The 17739-nt window shown below is 36.5% G+C and overlaps 1 protein-coding gene across 3 annotated transcripts in view; it reads right to left on the reverse strand.

Annotated features, from left to right (window-relative positions):
• TMEM26 (transmembrane protein 26) overlaps window positions 1–17739 on the reverse strand; it is a 66510-nt gene that overhangs the window by 31713 nt on the left and 17058 nt on the right. For 2 of the 3 annotated variants that reach the window (XR_008685814.2, XM_055425654.2), the window contains exons 2-3: window positions 11781–11859; window positions 6068–6181 (exon numbers count right to left, since the gene is read on the reverse strand). Coding sequence is in view for 2 of the 3 variants with exons in the window: in XM_055425654.2 (XP_055281629.1) it covers window positions 6068–6181; window positions 11781–11859 (193 nt within the window). In the remaining variant the exon portion in view is untranslated. The remainder of the gene's footprint in view (window positions 1–6067; window positions 6182–11780; window positions 11860–17739) is intronic. The other variant, XM_088841911.1, reaches the window with a different exon arrangement.

Below are 17739 nucleotides of genomic sequence, written 5' to 3' on the forward strand. Positions count from 1 at the left end.
GGTAAATATAATTTTTTATTTTCTTTGTTTGCTGGGTCAATCTACTGTACTTTATTTTTGTTGGACTGTTTTGACTTTTCTCATGGGTGTATATGTATATTCCATTATTTTAATTATTATTTGCCTGATTTTGTAACTACTATTTGTCTGGGGTTCATCTCTGGTTTCTAATTTTTGGATATTTGTTCTAATCTTACTTAATGCCATAACAAACCACTTGTGGAATCTTCGATCCTGACCAGAGATTAAGCTCTGAGCCTTTAGAGTGGGAGCACTGACTCCAAGAACCTAGACGACCAGAGAACTAACAATAGGGAGTATAAAATAGTGAGAACTCAACAAACGAAACCACTTGAATACCAGACCCAGCATCATCCAACCACCAGTAGCACCCTGTGCAGAATGACTCATCTAAACAATGAAAAAACTAAAAATACAAACCCGATCATCAGCAGACAGGAGTACCACCTCACTCAGCCTTGCCCATCAGAGGAAAAGCAAACAAAAACTCAACACAAATCTCACCCTATATGAAGCTTACACAAACCACTGGACCAACATTAGTAGAGAAGAAACCAAAAGGAAGACAGAATCCAACTTTCTTCAAGGAAGGAATTCAACTTTCTTTGAAGCCTGGGTAAAGGAGACCTCAAACACAATAAGTTTAAAAAAAAAATTATGAGAAGGCAGAGAAATACTACACAAATGAAGGAAAGAACTAGAAACACAAAGTCCAAATAAATGAACAGGAAACAGGCAAACTACCTGCAAAAGATTTGAGAATAATGAAAACAAAGATGATCAATAACTTTAAAACAAAATGGAGAGAATGGAAAAGTCAATTAACAAAGACCTAGAAGAATTAAAGAAAGCATATTAGAGACAAACAACACAATAACTAAAATTAAAAATACTCTAGAAGGAATCACCAGCAGAATATCTGAAGCAGAAGAACAAATCAGTGAGCTGGAAGATAAAATGGTGGAAATAACATCTGAAGAGCAGAACAAAGTAAAAGGAATGAAAAGAACTGAGGATAGTCTCAGAGACCTCTGGGACAATACCAAACACACCAACATTCAAATTATAGGGGTCCCAGAAGAAGAAGAGAAAAAGAAAGGGTATGAGAAAACTTTTGAAGAGATTATAGTTGAAAATTTCCCCAATATGGACAAGGAAATAGCCAAGAGGCACAAAGAGTCCCATACAGGATAAACCCAAAGAGAAACATGCCAAGACACACACTAATCAAACTAACAAAGACTAAACACAAAGAAAGAATATTAAAAGCAGCAAGGGAGAAGAAACCAGTAACATACAAGGGAAACCCCATATGCTTAACAGCTGATCATTCAGCAGAAACTGCAGGCCAGAAGGGGATGGCAGGATATATTTAAAGCACTGAAAGGGAAAAATCTACAACCAAGATTACAGTACTCAGCAAGGATCTCATTCAAAATTGATGGAGAAATAAAAAGTTTTTCAGATAAGCAAAAGTTAAGAGAATTCAGTGCCAGGGAACCAGCTTTACAACAAATGTTAAATAGAATTATATAGCCAAGAAATACAAGAGAAGAATAAAGATCTACAAAATTAACCCCAAAGAATTAAGAAAATGGCAATAGGAACATATATGTCAACAATTACTTTAAATGTAAATGGATTAAATGCTCCAAGCAAAAGACATTGACTGGCTGAATGGATACAAAAACAAGACCCATATATATGCTGTCTATAAGAAACCCACATCAGACCTAAAGACACATATAGACTGAAAGTGAGAGGATGGAAAAATATATTCCGTGCAAATAGGAAGCAAAGGAAAACTGGAGTATCAATCCTGATATCAGACAAAATAGACCTTAAAATAAAGATTATAAGCTCCAAGGAAGGACACTACATAGTGATCAAAGGATCAATCCAAGAGGAAGACAGCACATTTGTAAATATCTATGCACCCAACATAGGAGCACCTTAATACATAAGACAAACACTAAAAGACATAAAAGGAGAAATTGACAGTAACACAATAATAGGAGGAGATTTTAACATCCCACTCACACCAATGGACAGATCATCAAAACAGAAAATTAATAAAGAAACACAAGTCTTAAATGATACATTAGATGAGACGGATCTCAGTGATATCTTCAAGACATTCCATCAAAATGCAGAATACCTTCTCAAGTGGAGATGTAACATTCTCCAGGATAGACTGCATCTTGAGTCACAAATCAAACCTCAGTTATTTAGAAAAAGTGAAATTGTATCAAGAACCTTCTCCAACCACAGTGCTATGAAGCTAGATATCAATTATAAGAAAAAAGCTGTAAGAAACACAAACACATGGAGATTAAACAACACATTAATAAATAATGAACAGGTTACAGAAGAAATCAAAAGGGAAATAAAAAATTTCTAGAAACAAATTACAGCAAAACATAACAACTCAAAACATATGGGGTGCAGCAAAATCAGTTCTAAGAGGGAAGTTTATAGCAACATAATCCTACCTCAAGAAACAAGAAAAACATTGAATAGACAACCTAACTTTAACACCTAAAACAACTGGAAAAAGAAGAAGAAGAACAACAACAAAAACCCAAAATTAGTAGAAGGAAAGAAATGATAAAGATCTGAGCAGAAATAAATGAAAAATAAAGAAACACTATTAAAGGTTAATAAAACTTATAGATGGTTCTTTGAGAAGATAAACAAAATTGACAAATCTTTAGCCAGACTCATCAGGAGGAAAAGAGAGAAGAATCAAATCAACAAAAATAGAAATGAAAGAGGAGAGGTTACAACAGACAATGCAGAAATACAAAGGATTATAAGAGACTATTTTGAACAACTATATGGCAATAAAATGGATAACCTGGAAAAATGGACAGAGTGTTAGAAAAGTTCAATCTTCCAAGACTGAACCAGGAAGAAATAGAAATTATGAACAACCCAATTGCAAGCACTGAAATGGAAGTTTTGATAAAAAATCTGCCAAAAAACAAAAGCCCAGGACCAGGCTTCACGGGAGAATTCTATCGAATATTTAGAGAAGAGCTAATGCCTATCCTTATAAAACTCTTTCAAAAAAAATTGCAGAGGAAGGAACCCTTCCAAACTCATTCTATGAGGCCATCACCCTGATACCAAAACCAGACAAAGACAACACAAAAAAACAAAACTATAGGCCAATATCACTGATGAATGTAGATGCAAAAATCCTCAACAAAATTTTAGCAAACAGAATTCAGCAACACATCAGAAGGCTCACACACTATGATCAAATTGAGTTTATTCCAGGGATGCAAGGATTCTTCAATATACAGAAGTCAATCAATGTGATACACCATATTAACAAATTGGAAGATAAAAACCATATGATCTTCTCAATAGATGCAGAAAAAAGCTTTGACAAAATTCACCACCCATTTATGATTAAAACTCTTCAAAATATGGGCATAGAAGGAACCTACCTCAACATAGTGAAGACCATATATGTAATAAGCCTACAGCAAACATTATTCTCAATGGTGAAAAATTGAAAGCATTCTCCCTAAGATCAGGAACAAGACAGGGGTGTACACTTTTGCCACTATTATTCAACATAGTTCTGGGAAATCCTAGCTACAGCAATCAGAGAAGAAAAAGAAATAAAAGGAATCCAGATTGGAAAAGAAGTAAAGCTCTCACTGTTTGTAAATGACATGATACTGTACATAGAAAACCCTAAAGGTAGTATCAAAAATTTACTAGAGCTATCAGTGAATTTAGCAAAGTTTCAGGATACAAAATTAATACACAGAAATCATTTGCATTTCTATATGCTCACAATGAAAAATCAGAAAGAGAATTTAAGATATCAATCCCATTCACCACTGCAACAAAAAGAATTAAATATCTAAGAATAAACTTATCTAAGGAGACAAAAAGAACTGTTCACAGAAAATTATAAAACACTAATGAATGATATCAATGATGACATAAACAGATTGAGAGATACTCCATGGTCTTGGGCAGGAAGAATCAATATTGTGAAAATGACTATACTACCAAATGCAATCTACAGATTCAATGCAATCCTTATCAAATTAACAATGGCATTTTTCACAGAACTAGAACAAAAATTTCACAATTCATATGGAAACATAAAAGACCCCAAATAGCCAAAGCAGTCTCAAGAAAAAAGAATGGAGCTGGAGGAATCAACCTTCAGATTATACTACAAAGCTACAGTCATCAAGACAGTATGGTCCTGGCACAAAAACAGAAATATAGACCAATGGAACAAGATAGAAAGCCCGTGTACCTATGGGTACCTTATTTTTGACAAAGGAGGCAAGAATATACAATGGGGCAAAGATAGCCTCTTCAATAAATGCTGGGAAAATTGGACAGCTGCATGTAAAAGAATGAAATTAGAATGCTTCCTAACACCATACACAAAGATAAACTCAAAATGGATTAAAGATCTAAACATGAGACCAGAAACTATAAAAACCCTTAGAGGAAAACACAGGCAGAACACTCGATGACGTAAACTAAAGCAAGATCCTCTATGACCCACCTCCTAGAGTAACGCAAATAAAAACTAAAGTAGACAAGTGGGACCTGATTAAACTTTAAAGCTTTTGCACAGCAGAGGAAACTATAAACAAGGTGAAAAGACAACCCTCAGAACGGGAGTAAATAAAGCAAAAGAAACAACTGACAAAGGATTAGTTTCCAAAATATACAAGAAGCCCATACAACTCAATCCCAGAAAAACAAACAACCCAAGCAAAAAGTGGGAAAAAGACCTAAACGGACATTTCTCCAAAGAAGACATACAGATAGCTAACAAACACATGAAAAGATGCTCAACATCCCTCAATATTAGAGAAATGCAAATCAAAACTACAATGAGATATCACCTCACACCGGTCAGAATGACCATCATCAAAAAGTCTACAAACAATAAATGCTGGAGAGGGTGTGGAGAAAAGGGAATGCTCTTGCACTGTTGGTGGAAATGTAAATTGATACAGCCACTATGGAAGTATGGTATGGGGATTCCTTAGAAAACTAGGAATAAAGCCACCATATGACCCAGCAATCTCACTCCTAGGCATATACCCTGAGGAAGCCAAAATTGAAAAAGACACATGTTCATTGCAGCACTGTTTACAGTAGATACAACTTGGAAGCAACCAAGATGTCCATGGATAGATAAAGAAGTTGTGGTACATATACACAATGGAATATTACTCAGCCATAAAAGGAACATATTTGAGTCAGTTATGAGGTGGATGAACCTGGAACCTATTATACAGAGTGAAGTAAGTCAGAAAGAGAAAGATACATATCGTATTCTAACACATATATACGGAATCCAGAAAAATGGTTCTGAAGAATTTATTTACAGGACAGCAATGGAGAAACAGACATAGAGAACAGACTTATGGACACAGGGAGAGGAGAGGAGTGGGTGAAATGTATGGAAAGAGTAACATGGAAACTTACATGATCATATGCAAAATAGATAGCCAAGGAGAATTTGCTATATGGGTCAGGAAACTCAGGGGCTCTGTATCAATCTAGAGGGGTAGGATGGGGAGGAAAATGGGAGGGAGTTTCAAAAGGGAGGGTATATATGTATTCCTCTGGCTGATTCATGTTGAGGTTTGACAGAAAACAACAAAATTCTGTAAAGCAATTATCCTTCATTAAAAACTAAATTAATTTAAAACATATATATATAGGGCAGATCCCAATTTTTTCATTATATCATTCCTTCACAATTGTCAGTATCTCTCTTTGTACATAGGTCGTCTGATCTAAGTGTTAAAGGTTCCTTAATACTGCAAGTTAAATATATTTGTTAATGCATATAAGATATATATGCCCATTAGACTTGTTAAATATGTTCAATAATAGTTCAAATTACAATTATCTTGTGACCTTCTGAGCCAAACAATTGGTGAATTTCCCTAGGGAAGAATGAGCTGAAAGGTATAGAAAGTGGTACTCTCACCAAGTGAAAAGGTGATTTGTTAAATCCCTTAACATACAATGAGAAAGCTCTCACCGTCTCAATGAGATCATCTGCTCTGTTGGTACGTTCAGCTGACAACAGAGTTTGATTGATGTCTTCTTTTCTGCTGGTATTCTGTGACAATCCTCCAGACTGGCTACTGCAATACTAAGAAGTATTTTTAAAAAAGCAATGTGTCAGAAAATATCACAGTAGGCAGCGTTTAAGATGGCTTCAATGTATCTAAGAGATTATGAGCAAAGATGTGAGGTTTCTATAGTATGCATAAAGATTTTCAAAAATCAGAATATAGCCTTGAGATAGAAACCACTTTTCAGTTAATATGAGAAAAGAATCAACTATACATGTCTGATTTTCCCACAAGTCTATGAGGCTGTAGATGCTCTAAGTTCATTGTGGAGAGCTGTAGAATTTATAAATTGATCTCTGGGGTCCCTTTCTTAAATCCTGCTGCTGCTGCTGCTGCTAAGTCACGTCAGTCGTGTCCAACTCTGTGTGACCCCATAGATGGCAGCCCACCAGGCTCCCTTCCCTGGGATTCTCCAGGCAAGAATACTGGCGTGGGCCACCATTTCCTTCTCCAGTGCATGAAAATGAAAAGTGAAAGTGAAGTCGCTCAGTCGTGTCCAACTCTTTGCGACCCCATGGACTGCAGCCTATCAGGTCCCTCCGTCCATGGGATCCTAGAACAATTAAAAAACAAACCAACAACCAATGAAAGCATGTATGATCCTGGTCAAAGCATTCATTCTACAATTTTATTACTTGTTCAGAGCCTCTTTATCTAAAATACCATTTTGCTAATGTAGGTAATTCAGTTACTTTCAATCATGCCTGTTAAGAACTGTAAAAACCCCCCCAAAATGATAATAAATTAAAATATCCACCCATCAACATGTACATTTTATATCACTCTAGAAGCCAGTTTAGATTTATAGAAAAGTTAACAATAGACCTAAAATAAATGGCATGTCCCCCTCCTTATTCTTTCATTTTGCATGTAAATTTCTTTATGTGAATTATGTGTGATTTTTAATCCAACCAGAAGCTGGGAATCTGAGGTAGAGAAAGAAAAGAGAAAAGTATATAAGAGAGGAAAGGTGTGGTACAAGTGTAGCCAATGATTATTTCACAAACTCATTAAAAAAACAGACTGATTTAAAAAAAAATCTGCAGAGCTAACATACATTTGAAGTGCACACACACACCCACACACCCACACCCACTAATGCACATCCATGATCACCCATTTGGATTTAGAGAGAATATTTTTTTAAATGCTATGACTGAGGAGTATATTTTTCTTAATTAATTCTGGATACTTCATTGATCATTCTATGAGCTACTTGGAAAAGTAGAAAGGAAAGTCTGTCAAGAAGCTATTTTTCTCCCTTCCACCAAAACAACTAGTGTTATGGATGGGGAAAAAAAAAACACAACTAGTGTTATGGGTGAAATGACAAGAATAATTAAGAAAAATGGCCATGTGCCATATCTCTAAGAGCAAAAATGTAGTTGTTTGCACACTTTTTTTTATATAGCTAAGGATCCAAGAAAAGATAATGAAGATAACAAATTAAATCTTCAAACCAAGCAACAAATCCTCATTGCAGAAGTTCTGTGACTCTAAGAACCTAATGTTCAATAGGAAACATATTTGAACACTTCTTTGCTGGCATGAAAGCAGATTGTATATTAAAAATGGTGACCTTGATATGTTTTTCACATTTTTATCACTAAAAATCCATAGACATCTTGTTATTTTTTAAAAATAGTCATCTGTACTGCAAATGGCTTTGTAGTTCACATTATGGTATAAAGACCCGAGTCCCTGTTCATTCTTAGAATTCTGTTTGTTATAAATTGATGCAACTTTAAGTGGCAGTTGTATTGGATTGCACAGAACAAACTCCTAAGACCTAACCTGACTTATATTGGTTTTATGGTAATACTGTTTACAATCAGCATTATATAAGTGAGTTACATGGATCATCTGGGTGCCAAAAAGTCACTTTTTCATGGGCTATGTCTGAAAACCTTTAAAGGCTTCAAAAATATTCCTTTGGTTCAAACCAGACATCTTCAAGACCAGAATATTTCCATTGCTTTAATTGTGCCAATTCATAAATAGACTTGACTAAGATTTAAGGTCATAATTGTTGTCACAAACAGTTTCTTTCCATTCATATAGACCCAGTCAGATTCAGAAGTGAAGGTACAAAATTGATCATCTAAGAGAAATGTTGTCATGAAATAGGTCAGGATGTTTTTCAAATGCCAAGTCATAGGTTAGAATGTTTAGGGTGTAGAGTAAATGGAAAATGTGAAAGCAAATTAAATTATCCTTTTCCATCATGAAACATTCACATGATTTTGACACAAATTCCTGTAAAACATAAAACATATAATTGAAAAAGGCAGTGTGATTTAATGAACGAGGGGTTAAGACCCAGATTCTAAACCTCAGAACTGCTGTTGATTAGCTGTGTGGCCTTGGGAAAATTACCTAACCTTGCTGAATTTCAGGTTCCTATTCTCTAAGATAGAAATCTATGTACCATGTCTAATTTAAGGAGTTGCTGGGTATACGCATGAGAAAATGAGAAAAGTGTCTGAAAATAGTTTGATATAAAGAACTATATGAAAATGTATGATATGATTATTATCATAACCAAGATTTCCTACATGAATAGACTAAGAATTTCTGTACCTTCCTTTACTCTGCCATTTTTTATTTCTTTAAATGCAATTCCAATACTTTTTTGTCTCTCACTTTTTTCTACTTCCATCTCTGCCCACCTGCCCAATTCACAATCTGGGCATTCATTTTAATTCTCAGTGTCAAAATGAGTCAGATCCATTACTATTAAAGGTCCAATTTCTTTTGTAGTATGAAAATTAGGGAGGTACTGCCCGGGGCTCATTTTTTTTAAATTTTATTAAAAAGAGAATTTTTGGTTGTATGCTATTTGTTGTAATGGGATTTCACCTGTATATCAATTAACTGTGCAAAGCATTTATACTATAAAAGCATTTGGGGAAATGAATTATTATTGTGGATGATAACCATGTCATAGAACTGGATGTGAAAAAAAAGTGATTCAAGTCACCAGAGCTTATTCCCGTACCCCTGAAAGTAGTAAGTAGTAAGGAAATTGAAACAGTCCCCTAATATCCTTATGGTATTTATATTAAAAGCTATGGTACTAGTGATTCGTTTCACATATGACAACATACGTGTTTCAGTTCAGGGTCAATGCATGTTATAGGATGCTCAGGGATGGCATGCGGGGATGACCCAGAGGGAGGATAAAGGGAGGAGGGAGGTGGGAGGGGGGTTCAGGAGGGGGAACTTATGTAAACCCGGGGCAAATTCATATCAATGTATGGCAAAACCAACCAATATAATATTGTAAAATAATTTGCCTCCAATAAAAAATAAATTAATTACAAAAAATAAAAAATAAAAGCTATGGTAACTTGAATCAACCAATCTACTGTGACAAAAATTCTTTTGCTACAAACATAGAGATAGCCTTTGACATTAATATTCTTTGACAGGAGATTTAGGCAGACAGATGTCTTCTTCATGCCTACATTATTGGTACATGCTTGTGGAATTCCACAAAACTAGTCCACAGAACTAAACTCCCCTCTGCGTGCCTAAAATTTTGAGCAAGCATTTTCCAGATAAGGTTTGAATATCTGAAACATGTATCAGAGGCTTAACTTTGCTATAAAGTGACCTACTGTAGCAAAGAAATCTGTAAGAGTCTCACAGATTTTACCAGTAAAGATACTATAATATTATTATATCATAACCGCAGTTCATCTATAAAACATAATCCTGTAGCCTGAGCCCTGAAGATGTGAAGTCCAGGCTGCAGTCTAACGGACTGGACTAACTGTTCCCCCTCCAGTGTCATACAGGAACATTGATGACAATCAGTGACTGAATCCAGCCTAGATCCTGCTACCTAGGGTTGCCTATATGAGAAGTAACTCACTGAAAAATCAACACCTCTCTGTAGAGCGGGATGGGGAGAGGCATGGGAGGGATGTTCAGGAGGGAGGGGGTATAAGTCTACTTACAGTTTATTCATGTTGTTGTACAACATAAACTAGCACAGCATTGTAAAGCAATTATCCTCCAATTAAAGAAATTTTAAAAATTAAATCAGTACCTCTGTCTATTTATAGATTAGGGACTCATATTGGAAGCCACTGTTTCTTTCCTAAGTCAGTGTGGTCTTAATATATATAGCTTACTCTTCCTGATCGTGGGTTCCCTGGCTCCTCTCCTTTACACCTATTTTGGGGCACTTGAATGAAATTAATATTTTACTAAGACAGCTCTTAGGACCTCAGAAGTGAGTCTCCTGTAACCTGCAACGCCTGTATTTTAGAACAGACTATTTCAAATATCCCTTCCAAGGTTGACAGGATTGGTATAGCAGAGTACAGATGGTGGAGTTTTGTTTTTGTTTTTGTTGTTCCTGCGCATGTCTGCTAAGGTGTTTCAGCTGTGTTGACTCTTTGTGAGCCTATGAACTATTGCCCACCTGGCTCCTCTGTCCATGGGATTCTCCAGGCAAGAATACTGCGGCGGATTGTCATACCTTCCTCCAGGGGTCTTCCCAACCCAGGGATCGAACCTATGTCTCCTGCATTGCAGATGGATTCTTTACCCCTGAACCAAAGGGGAAAATGTCATTTTATAGAATGCTAGATGATTGAGCATTGCCCATTCTCTCTTTTTTTAAATTTTTATTGGAATATAGTTGCTTTACAATATTGTATTAGTTTCTACTGTACAGCAAAGTGAATCAGCTATATGTATACATATACATACAGCTCTTTTGAATTCCCTTCCCATTTAGGTTACCATAGAGCACTGAGTAGAGTTCCCTGAGTTATACCATCAGTTCTCATTAGTTATCCATTAGCTATCTATTTTGTACATGGTATCAATAGTGTATATACATCAATCTCAATTTCCCAATTCATCCCACCCACCCTCCAGTCCCTTGGCATCCACATGTTTGTTCTCGATGTCTGTGTCTCTATTTCTGCCTTGTAAATAAGATCATCTATACTAATGTTTTTTCAAATTCCACATACATGCATTAATATATGATGGTTTTCCTCTCTTTCTGATTCACTTCACTCTAAGATACTGTCATGGGGCTTCCCAGGTGGCTCATTGGTAAAGAGTCCACCTGTCAGTGCAGGAGATGCAGGAGACATGGGTTTAATCCCTGGGCCCAGAAGATTCCCTGGAGTTGGAAACGGCAACTCACTCCAGTATTCTTGCCTGAAAAATTCCATAGACAGAGGAGCCTGGCAGGCTAGGATCCATGGGGTCACAGAGTCCGACACGACTGAGCGACTAAGAACAACAGTCTGTCATACAGAGCCCTGCCCATTCTTAGTACAGGAACTCACTGAAACTGCAAGGGATAAAACCAAAATTGTATACCCCCATGTAAACTGTAGCATACTGGATGGGAAGTGTTAGGAACAAGATCTCTAACCCAGATTATTAATGAATACTCTTAAATCTTAAATGAAAGCAACACCTTTATTAGTTTAGACAGATCATGGATTCATTTCCTTTTGCTGAGGGCTCTTATTTATTCAATTCTTGATAACTCCAGTTCCTTAGAAAAGTGCATTTCTGACAGAAATTGGATTGTAATAGGAATGTAGTTTATTGCTGAGTATTCAACTTTCCAAAAGTACATACCTGGGTTTCATGGTGCATTTCAAGAAGCCATAATGATGGAACAATGCTAATCAGATATAAAAATATAGCTGGTGAAAACCTGTGAATGAGGGGAAAAAATAGTTCAGCTTTTATAATTTTTTTAAAAGAAAGAAAATAAGTGCACATACCCTGACCACACTGAGTCAAACCTTTTAATCTCAAGAATTTATTTCAAAGGGGAAAAATGCATTATGTGATTCCTGCCATATGGATTATAGAGAAACAAAGCAACTGTAAAAGGCACTAGCAGCTGTCGTTCTCACTGAATTTCTAATCCAATTAATAGATGTTAATTTTAATACGGTTTAATGGGACACTGCCAATTAGTCTCAGGCACAAAACTGGATATTTTGTGTTTAATATGAAAGCAAATACAGAAACAGTAAATCTTGATTTCTGAACACTGTAGTTTCGGGAAGGTTGCCTACATTTTTCAACATTAACCTGAAATTCTGAGAGCTCAAATAATAACATTCTTCTAGAAGATAAAAATCAGATGATAAGGAATAGGACTAAACAAAATCAACTGGCTTTGTGTGTTTCTGCTAAACCTAGGGAAAAAAAAACACAGGCACACCTCATTTTATTGTGCTTTGCTTTATTGAGCTTCACAGATACTGTGTTTTTCTTTACAAATTGAAGGTTGGTGGCAACCTTGAGTGAAGCAAGTTTGCAGTACCATTCCTCCAACAGCATTTGCTTACTTTGTGTCTTTGTGTCACATATTTCAAATTTTCTTATTATTATTGTGCTCTGTGATCAGTAATCTTGGATGCTACTTCTAAGATTCACTGAAGACTCAGATATAGCTAGCAATTTTTAACAATAAAGCACTGTTTAATTAAGCTTTGTTCATTGTTTTTTAAGACATAATGCACACTTAATAGACTATGGCCTACTGTAAGTATACTTTTAAATGCACTGGGAAACGAGAAAATTCATGTGACTCTCTGTATTTCAGTGGTATGGAAATGAACATCCAATGTCTCCAAGGTATGCGTATACAAACAAACCACAGATGAAGGGTTTGGTATTTCTTTGAGGGCTATCTATAGTAATTATTTTCAGACTCAGATTCAGAGGGCAGTCCATAGAGAGGACTCTCATTTGTACTTGGACACATCAAATTTAAATGTTAGTTTTGCCACTGACCTTTCAGTTTGCTTTCTAAATACACAAAATGGTAACAGTCATGTATTCATCGGCACAGGCTGCCATAACAAAAACCATAGACTGGGTGGATTAAACAACAGAAATTTATTTTCTCACAGTTCTGGAGGTTGGAAGTTCAAAATCAGGCTTCCAGAATGGTTGGGGTTTAGTAAGAGCTCTCTTCCTGGTTTTTAGACAGCCACCTCCCACTGTGAACTCACATGGCCTTTCCTGAGTGCATACACATCTCAAGAAGAGAAAGAGATTTCTCTCTTCTCTTTTTATGAAGCCACTAGTCTCAGTGAATTAGGACCCCCATCCTTATGATCTCAGTTAACTCTACTGACTTCCTAAAAGCTCTGTCTCTAAATATAGTTACTGTGGGACTTAGGGCTTCAACGTATGAATTTTGAGGCAACACAGTTCAGTCCACAGCAGTCACAGTTATCTCACAGGAATTTTTATTATATAGTTGGCCCTGGAACAACATGGAGATTAGGACTGTCTGTGTAGTTGAAAATCCACATATAACTCTGAGGTCGACCCTCTATAGCCACAGTTCCACATCCACAGATTCAACCAACCATGGGTCATGTGGTACTGTAGTATGTACTTATTGAAAATATGATGCATGTAAGTGGACTTGCACAGCTCCAACCCATGTTGGAACTTTCTATAAAGCAGTGTCTGGCAGAGTTGTACGTTCTGTAACAAGTAGCTGTTACATAATTATGGGATGTTATGCAATGAAAGCACGTCCTTCAAAATTTGAACTAAGATAAAAATTACATACTTTACAAATTTATTTCTTCCAGTTGCATTTTATTTTAGATTGGACTCTTGCTTTATATATCATTAAAGTCAAAACTGTTAGTCAGTGTAATTTTATTAAAATACTTTTAGTACATTCATGTGATGATTTAAGATGACCTGAAAAATAGAAATGTTAATTGTTCAAAAACAGAATTGAGATGAAATTCTACTGAAATCATATGGTTATAATCCAGGGGAGGAGAAAGGGAGTGAACAAACCTAAATGGAGGAAAACATTTAGAATGGACTGTTTAAAGGCTGTTAACTTTTTCAATAATATCTCCTTTCAACTTCTGGGAAGAGAAAGAGAAAGGGCAAGTGAAAGCAACTCTTTAAAAAATCAGTATTTAAATAGACATTACCCTACCATCAATTTCCTGAAGAAATTAATTTGAAACAAAGGGTTATGGGTCATGATATTATTAGAATCTGACTTAGACAATGGTTGGGCTGCAGAAAGATATCCAAGGCCCCCATGTCAAACATGCTTTTAGGAAGAAAAGGAACACTTAATTCTTTGACCTCCCATATCAACGGAAACATCGGGAGAGAATATTTCCTTTGTGAAATTGGGGAAGGATATGAATTCTGGTTTGAGGGACAGTTGGAATATGTAAATCTTTTTTTGTATATGTCAAATGTTGGCTGGACTGCAATTTTGTTGACTCTCTCAGGATTAATTTTGGAATTAACTCGCCTGGCAATACCGTTAAAATAATAATCTAGGGAAACTATATACTGAACATATCATAGTTCTTGGAAGAGTTCAAGAATAAAATAAACAATCACTCTTAACATCTTCTGTGCATAAAATTTATTTCTACAATTGGAAAAAAGACTATCCTGTTTCAACATGTTTCCTCTAATTAGGAATCTAGTTATGTATTTTTAAAAACATTCAAAATCCAGTTGCCTATTACAAAGACTATAAATTCCCTAATTAGATACATATTCAAAGCCTCCTCCGTTCCTCATCTTATCTCCACTTCCCTTTCCTCTACCACATCCTATCAAGCTGAGCAACTCAGTAGTTTCAACCTGCTGTGTATTTAAAATGAAACAAAACAAAATGTTTTGGAAAGTTTCCCTTGTTCCACTCCCTCTTCGTCAGACCTATTTGACATCTGTGAAAGGGGGTGGGAAGAGGGAATCACATTAAGCACCTGAGAATTAATCATATCCAAGTCAAGAGCATATGAGTCCACTGTCTTCCTCCTCCCCCACCCCTGCTCCGGACCCTCTTAACGCTATACCTAAGAGGATTTGCTGGAATTCCCAAAGGCGTCCAGGTAGAATTACCAAGGAAATGCCTAGTCCACAAAGTGATCTGCAGCAAATCAGAATTAGTAACTTCCTCCCCTAGCTCCTCTCCCTCTCTCTCCCCAGTAGCAGGCTATGGTAGTTGTTCAACTGATTTTTTTTTTTTTTAATTATAGAGAAAATAAAAGTCTGGTATCTAGAAAAGTATTGGAAGGTACAGACACATTGCATTTTTTACACGAAGGGTACATTTCAGCTCTATGTTTTATTGGACCATGGGTCCCTGTTAAGAGCAAAGGGCTCTATTGTCTCTTCAGGTTGATCCATCTGAGAAGAGAGGTTCTGATGTGGATTTTGGAGCAAATGTCCTTCAAATTATGACTACTTGTTTCAGAAAGCCCTGCTGTTATATCTCTATCCTATATGTTATATCCCTTCCTATATCCTATATGTTATATCCCTTCCTATATGCTATATGTTATATCCTATATGTTATATCCCTTCCTATATGTTGAAATACAGGAATTCACTGAAGTATTTAATTTTAACTTGTATTTCTCTTGTGACCCAGTACATTCTCCACTGTTTTCTTGTTGTATATATAATATGACTCGGCAGATCCTGAGTCTCTAATTTATGTCCTTTCCCTCTTCCATCTCCTTCATCTTTTCCTCTCCTCAGTAGTCTCGGGTGTCTTTTTAAATCTCTGTTGTTTTTCAGTCCCTAAGTCACGTCTGACTCTTTGTGAACCCATGGACTGCAGCACGCCATACTTCCCTGTCCCTCACTATCTCCCAGAGTTTGCCCAGGTTCATGTCCATTGAATCGGTGATGCTTTCCAACCATCTCATCTTCTGCTGTCCTCTTTTCCTTTTGCCTTTAATCTTTCCCAGCATCAGGGTCTTTTCTAATGACTGGGCTCTTAACATCAGGTGACCAAAGTATTGAAGCTTCAGCTTCAGCATCAGTCCTTCCAATGAATATTCAGGGTTGATTTTCTTTAGGATTGACTGGTTTGACCTCCTTGCTGTCCAAGGGACTCTCAAGAATCTTCTCCACAACCACAGTTCGAAAGCATCAATTTTTCACACTCAGACTTCTTTATGGTCTGTCACATCCGTACATGACTACTGGGAAGACAATAGCTTTAACTATACGCACACTTTGTTAGCAAAGTGATATCTTTGCTTTTTAATACGCTATCTAGGCTTGTCACAGCTTTCCTTCCAAGAAAGAAGTGTCTTATAATTTCATGGCTGCTGTCAGCCTCCACAGTGATTTTTGAGCCCAAAGAAGAGAAAATAGGTCACTGCTTCAACTTTTTCCCCTTCTATTTGCCATGAAGTGATGGGACCGGATGCCATGACCTTAGTTTTTCCAATGTTGAATTTTAAGTCAGCTTTTTTCACTCTCCTCTCTCACCTTCTTCAAGAGGCTCTTTAGTTCCTCTTTGTTTTCTGCCATCAGAGTGGTGTCATCTGCATATCTGAGGTTGTTGATAATCTCCCGGCAATCTTGAATCCAGCTTATAACTCATCCAGCTCAGCATTTTGCATGATATACTCTGCATATAAGTTAAATAAGCAGAATGACAATATACAGCCTGTTGTACTTCTTTCCCAATTTTGAACAAGTCATTTTTTTCCATGTAAAGTTCCAACTGTTGCTTCTTGACTTGCATACAGGCTTCTCAGGAGACAGATATTCCCATCTCTTTAAGAATTAGTGCTTATTTATGAATGCTTAAAGTTAATACTTATTAAGCAAATGCTTAAATGTTTGAATGACTAAATTCATAAATAAAGGGAAGACTGAGAAAGTGAAACATGTGACAACTGCTGGCATCTACAAGGACCTTTCATTCATATTTCAGCAGGCCTGGTAGCAGGTACAGGTTCTTAGTTTTGTCTCTTGAGGAACTGTTACACTGCAGTAGAAATTTCAGGAACTTGAGAGACCCAAATTTGAATCTCGCCTCTCCCATTCATTCATCTTTGGAAATTCATTACTTTTTCTGAGACTCAAGATCCTTGTCTATGAAATAGGTTATATCAATCTCATAGGGTGGTTATGAGGAGCAGAGGAGTCAGTGTTATGGGCTTGATATTGTACTCAAAAAAAGAGAAAAAAGCTAAGTGGGTTTCTAACTCAAACTCACTCATATGTATTTCTCCCCCTTGAAATACCTCTCTCCCTCACTTTTCACCTTATCATCTCCTTTTCAAAGTTCATATCAGCTCTATAGGACTGCACAGAAAACTTTCCTTGTCCTTCCAAGCTTCAGTTGGGTCTCCTTGTTCAACTGGGTCTCCTGCTTATCCTGGAGCACTCTTCACTCTTATTCCATGGGTGTTAAAAGAGTTTCAACATTTATAATTATATGTGTGCATATGGGTGTGTCTGTGTGTGTCTTTGTGTGTCTTTGTGGTCGCTTGTCTCCCAGCAATTCTAAGTGATATAAGCACAAGAGCTGTACCTGACCGTGTCTATCTGCGCATCATGCCCTCAGCTCCTTCCACAGTGCCTGGTGCATGATGGTCCATCCCAAGTATTAATAGTGAGCTCATAAGGTCCTAGTTGATTTACAGTTCTGACTTTCTTGACACTCTGTTGCTGGTTTGGCTGGAAATCTCCTTTTGAAATATCATAAATTGATTCTTATCAAAAGTTTTCCTGAAGGAAACATTATTCTGTGCCTGGATGAATTTGATAT

Source organism: Moschus berezovskii, chromosome 12 (assembly GCF_049115385.1).
Source record: "Moschus berezovskii isolate FMDL1 chromosome 12, NW_MosBer_1.0, whole genome shotgun sequence".
In the NCBI taxonomy this organism is placed as follows: domain Eukaryota; kingdom Metazoa; phylum Chordata; class Mammalia; order Artiodactyla; family Moschidae; genus Moschus; species Moschus berezovskii.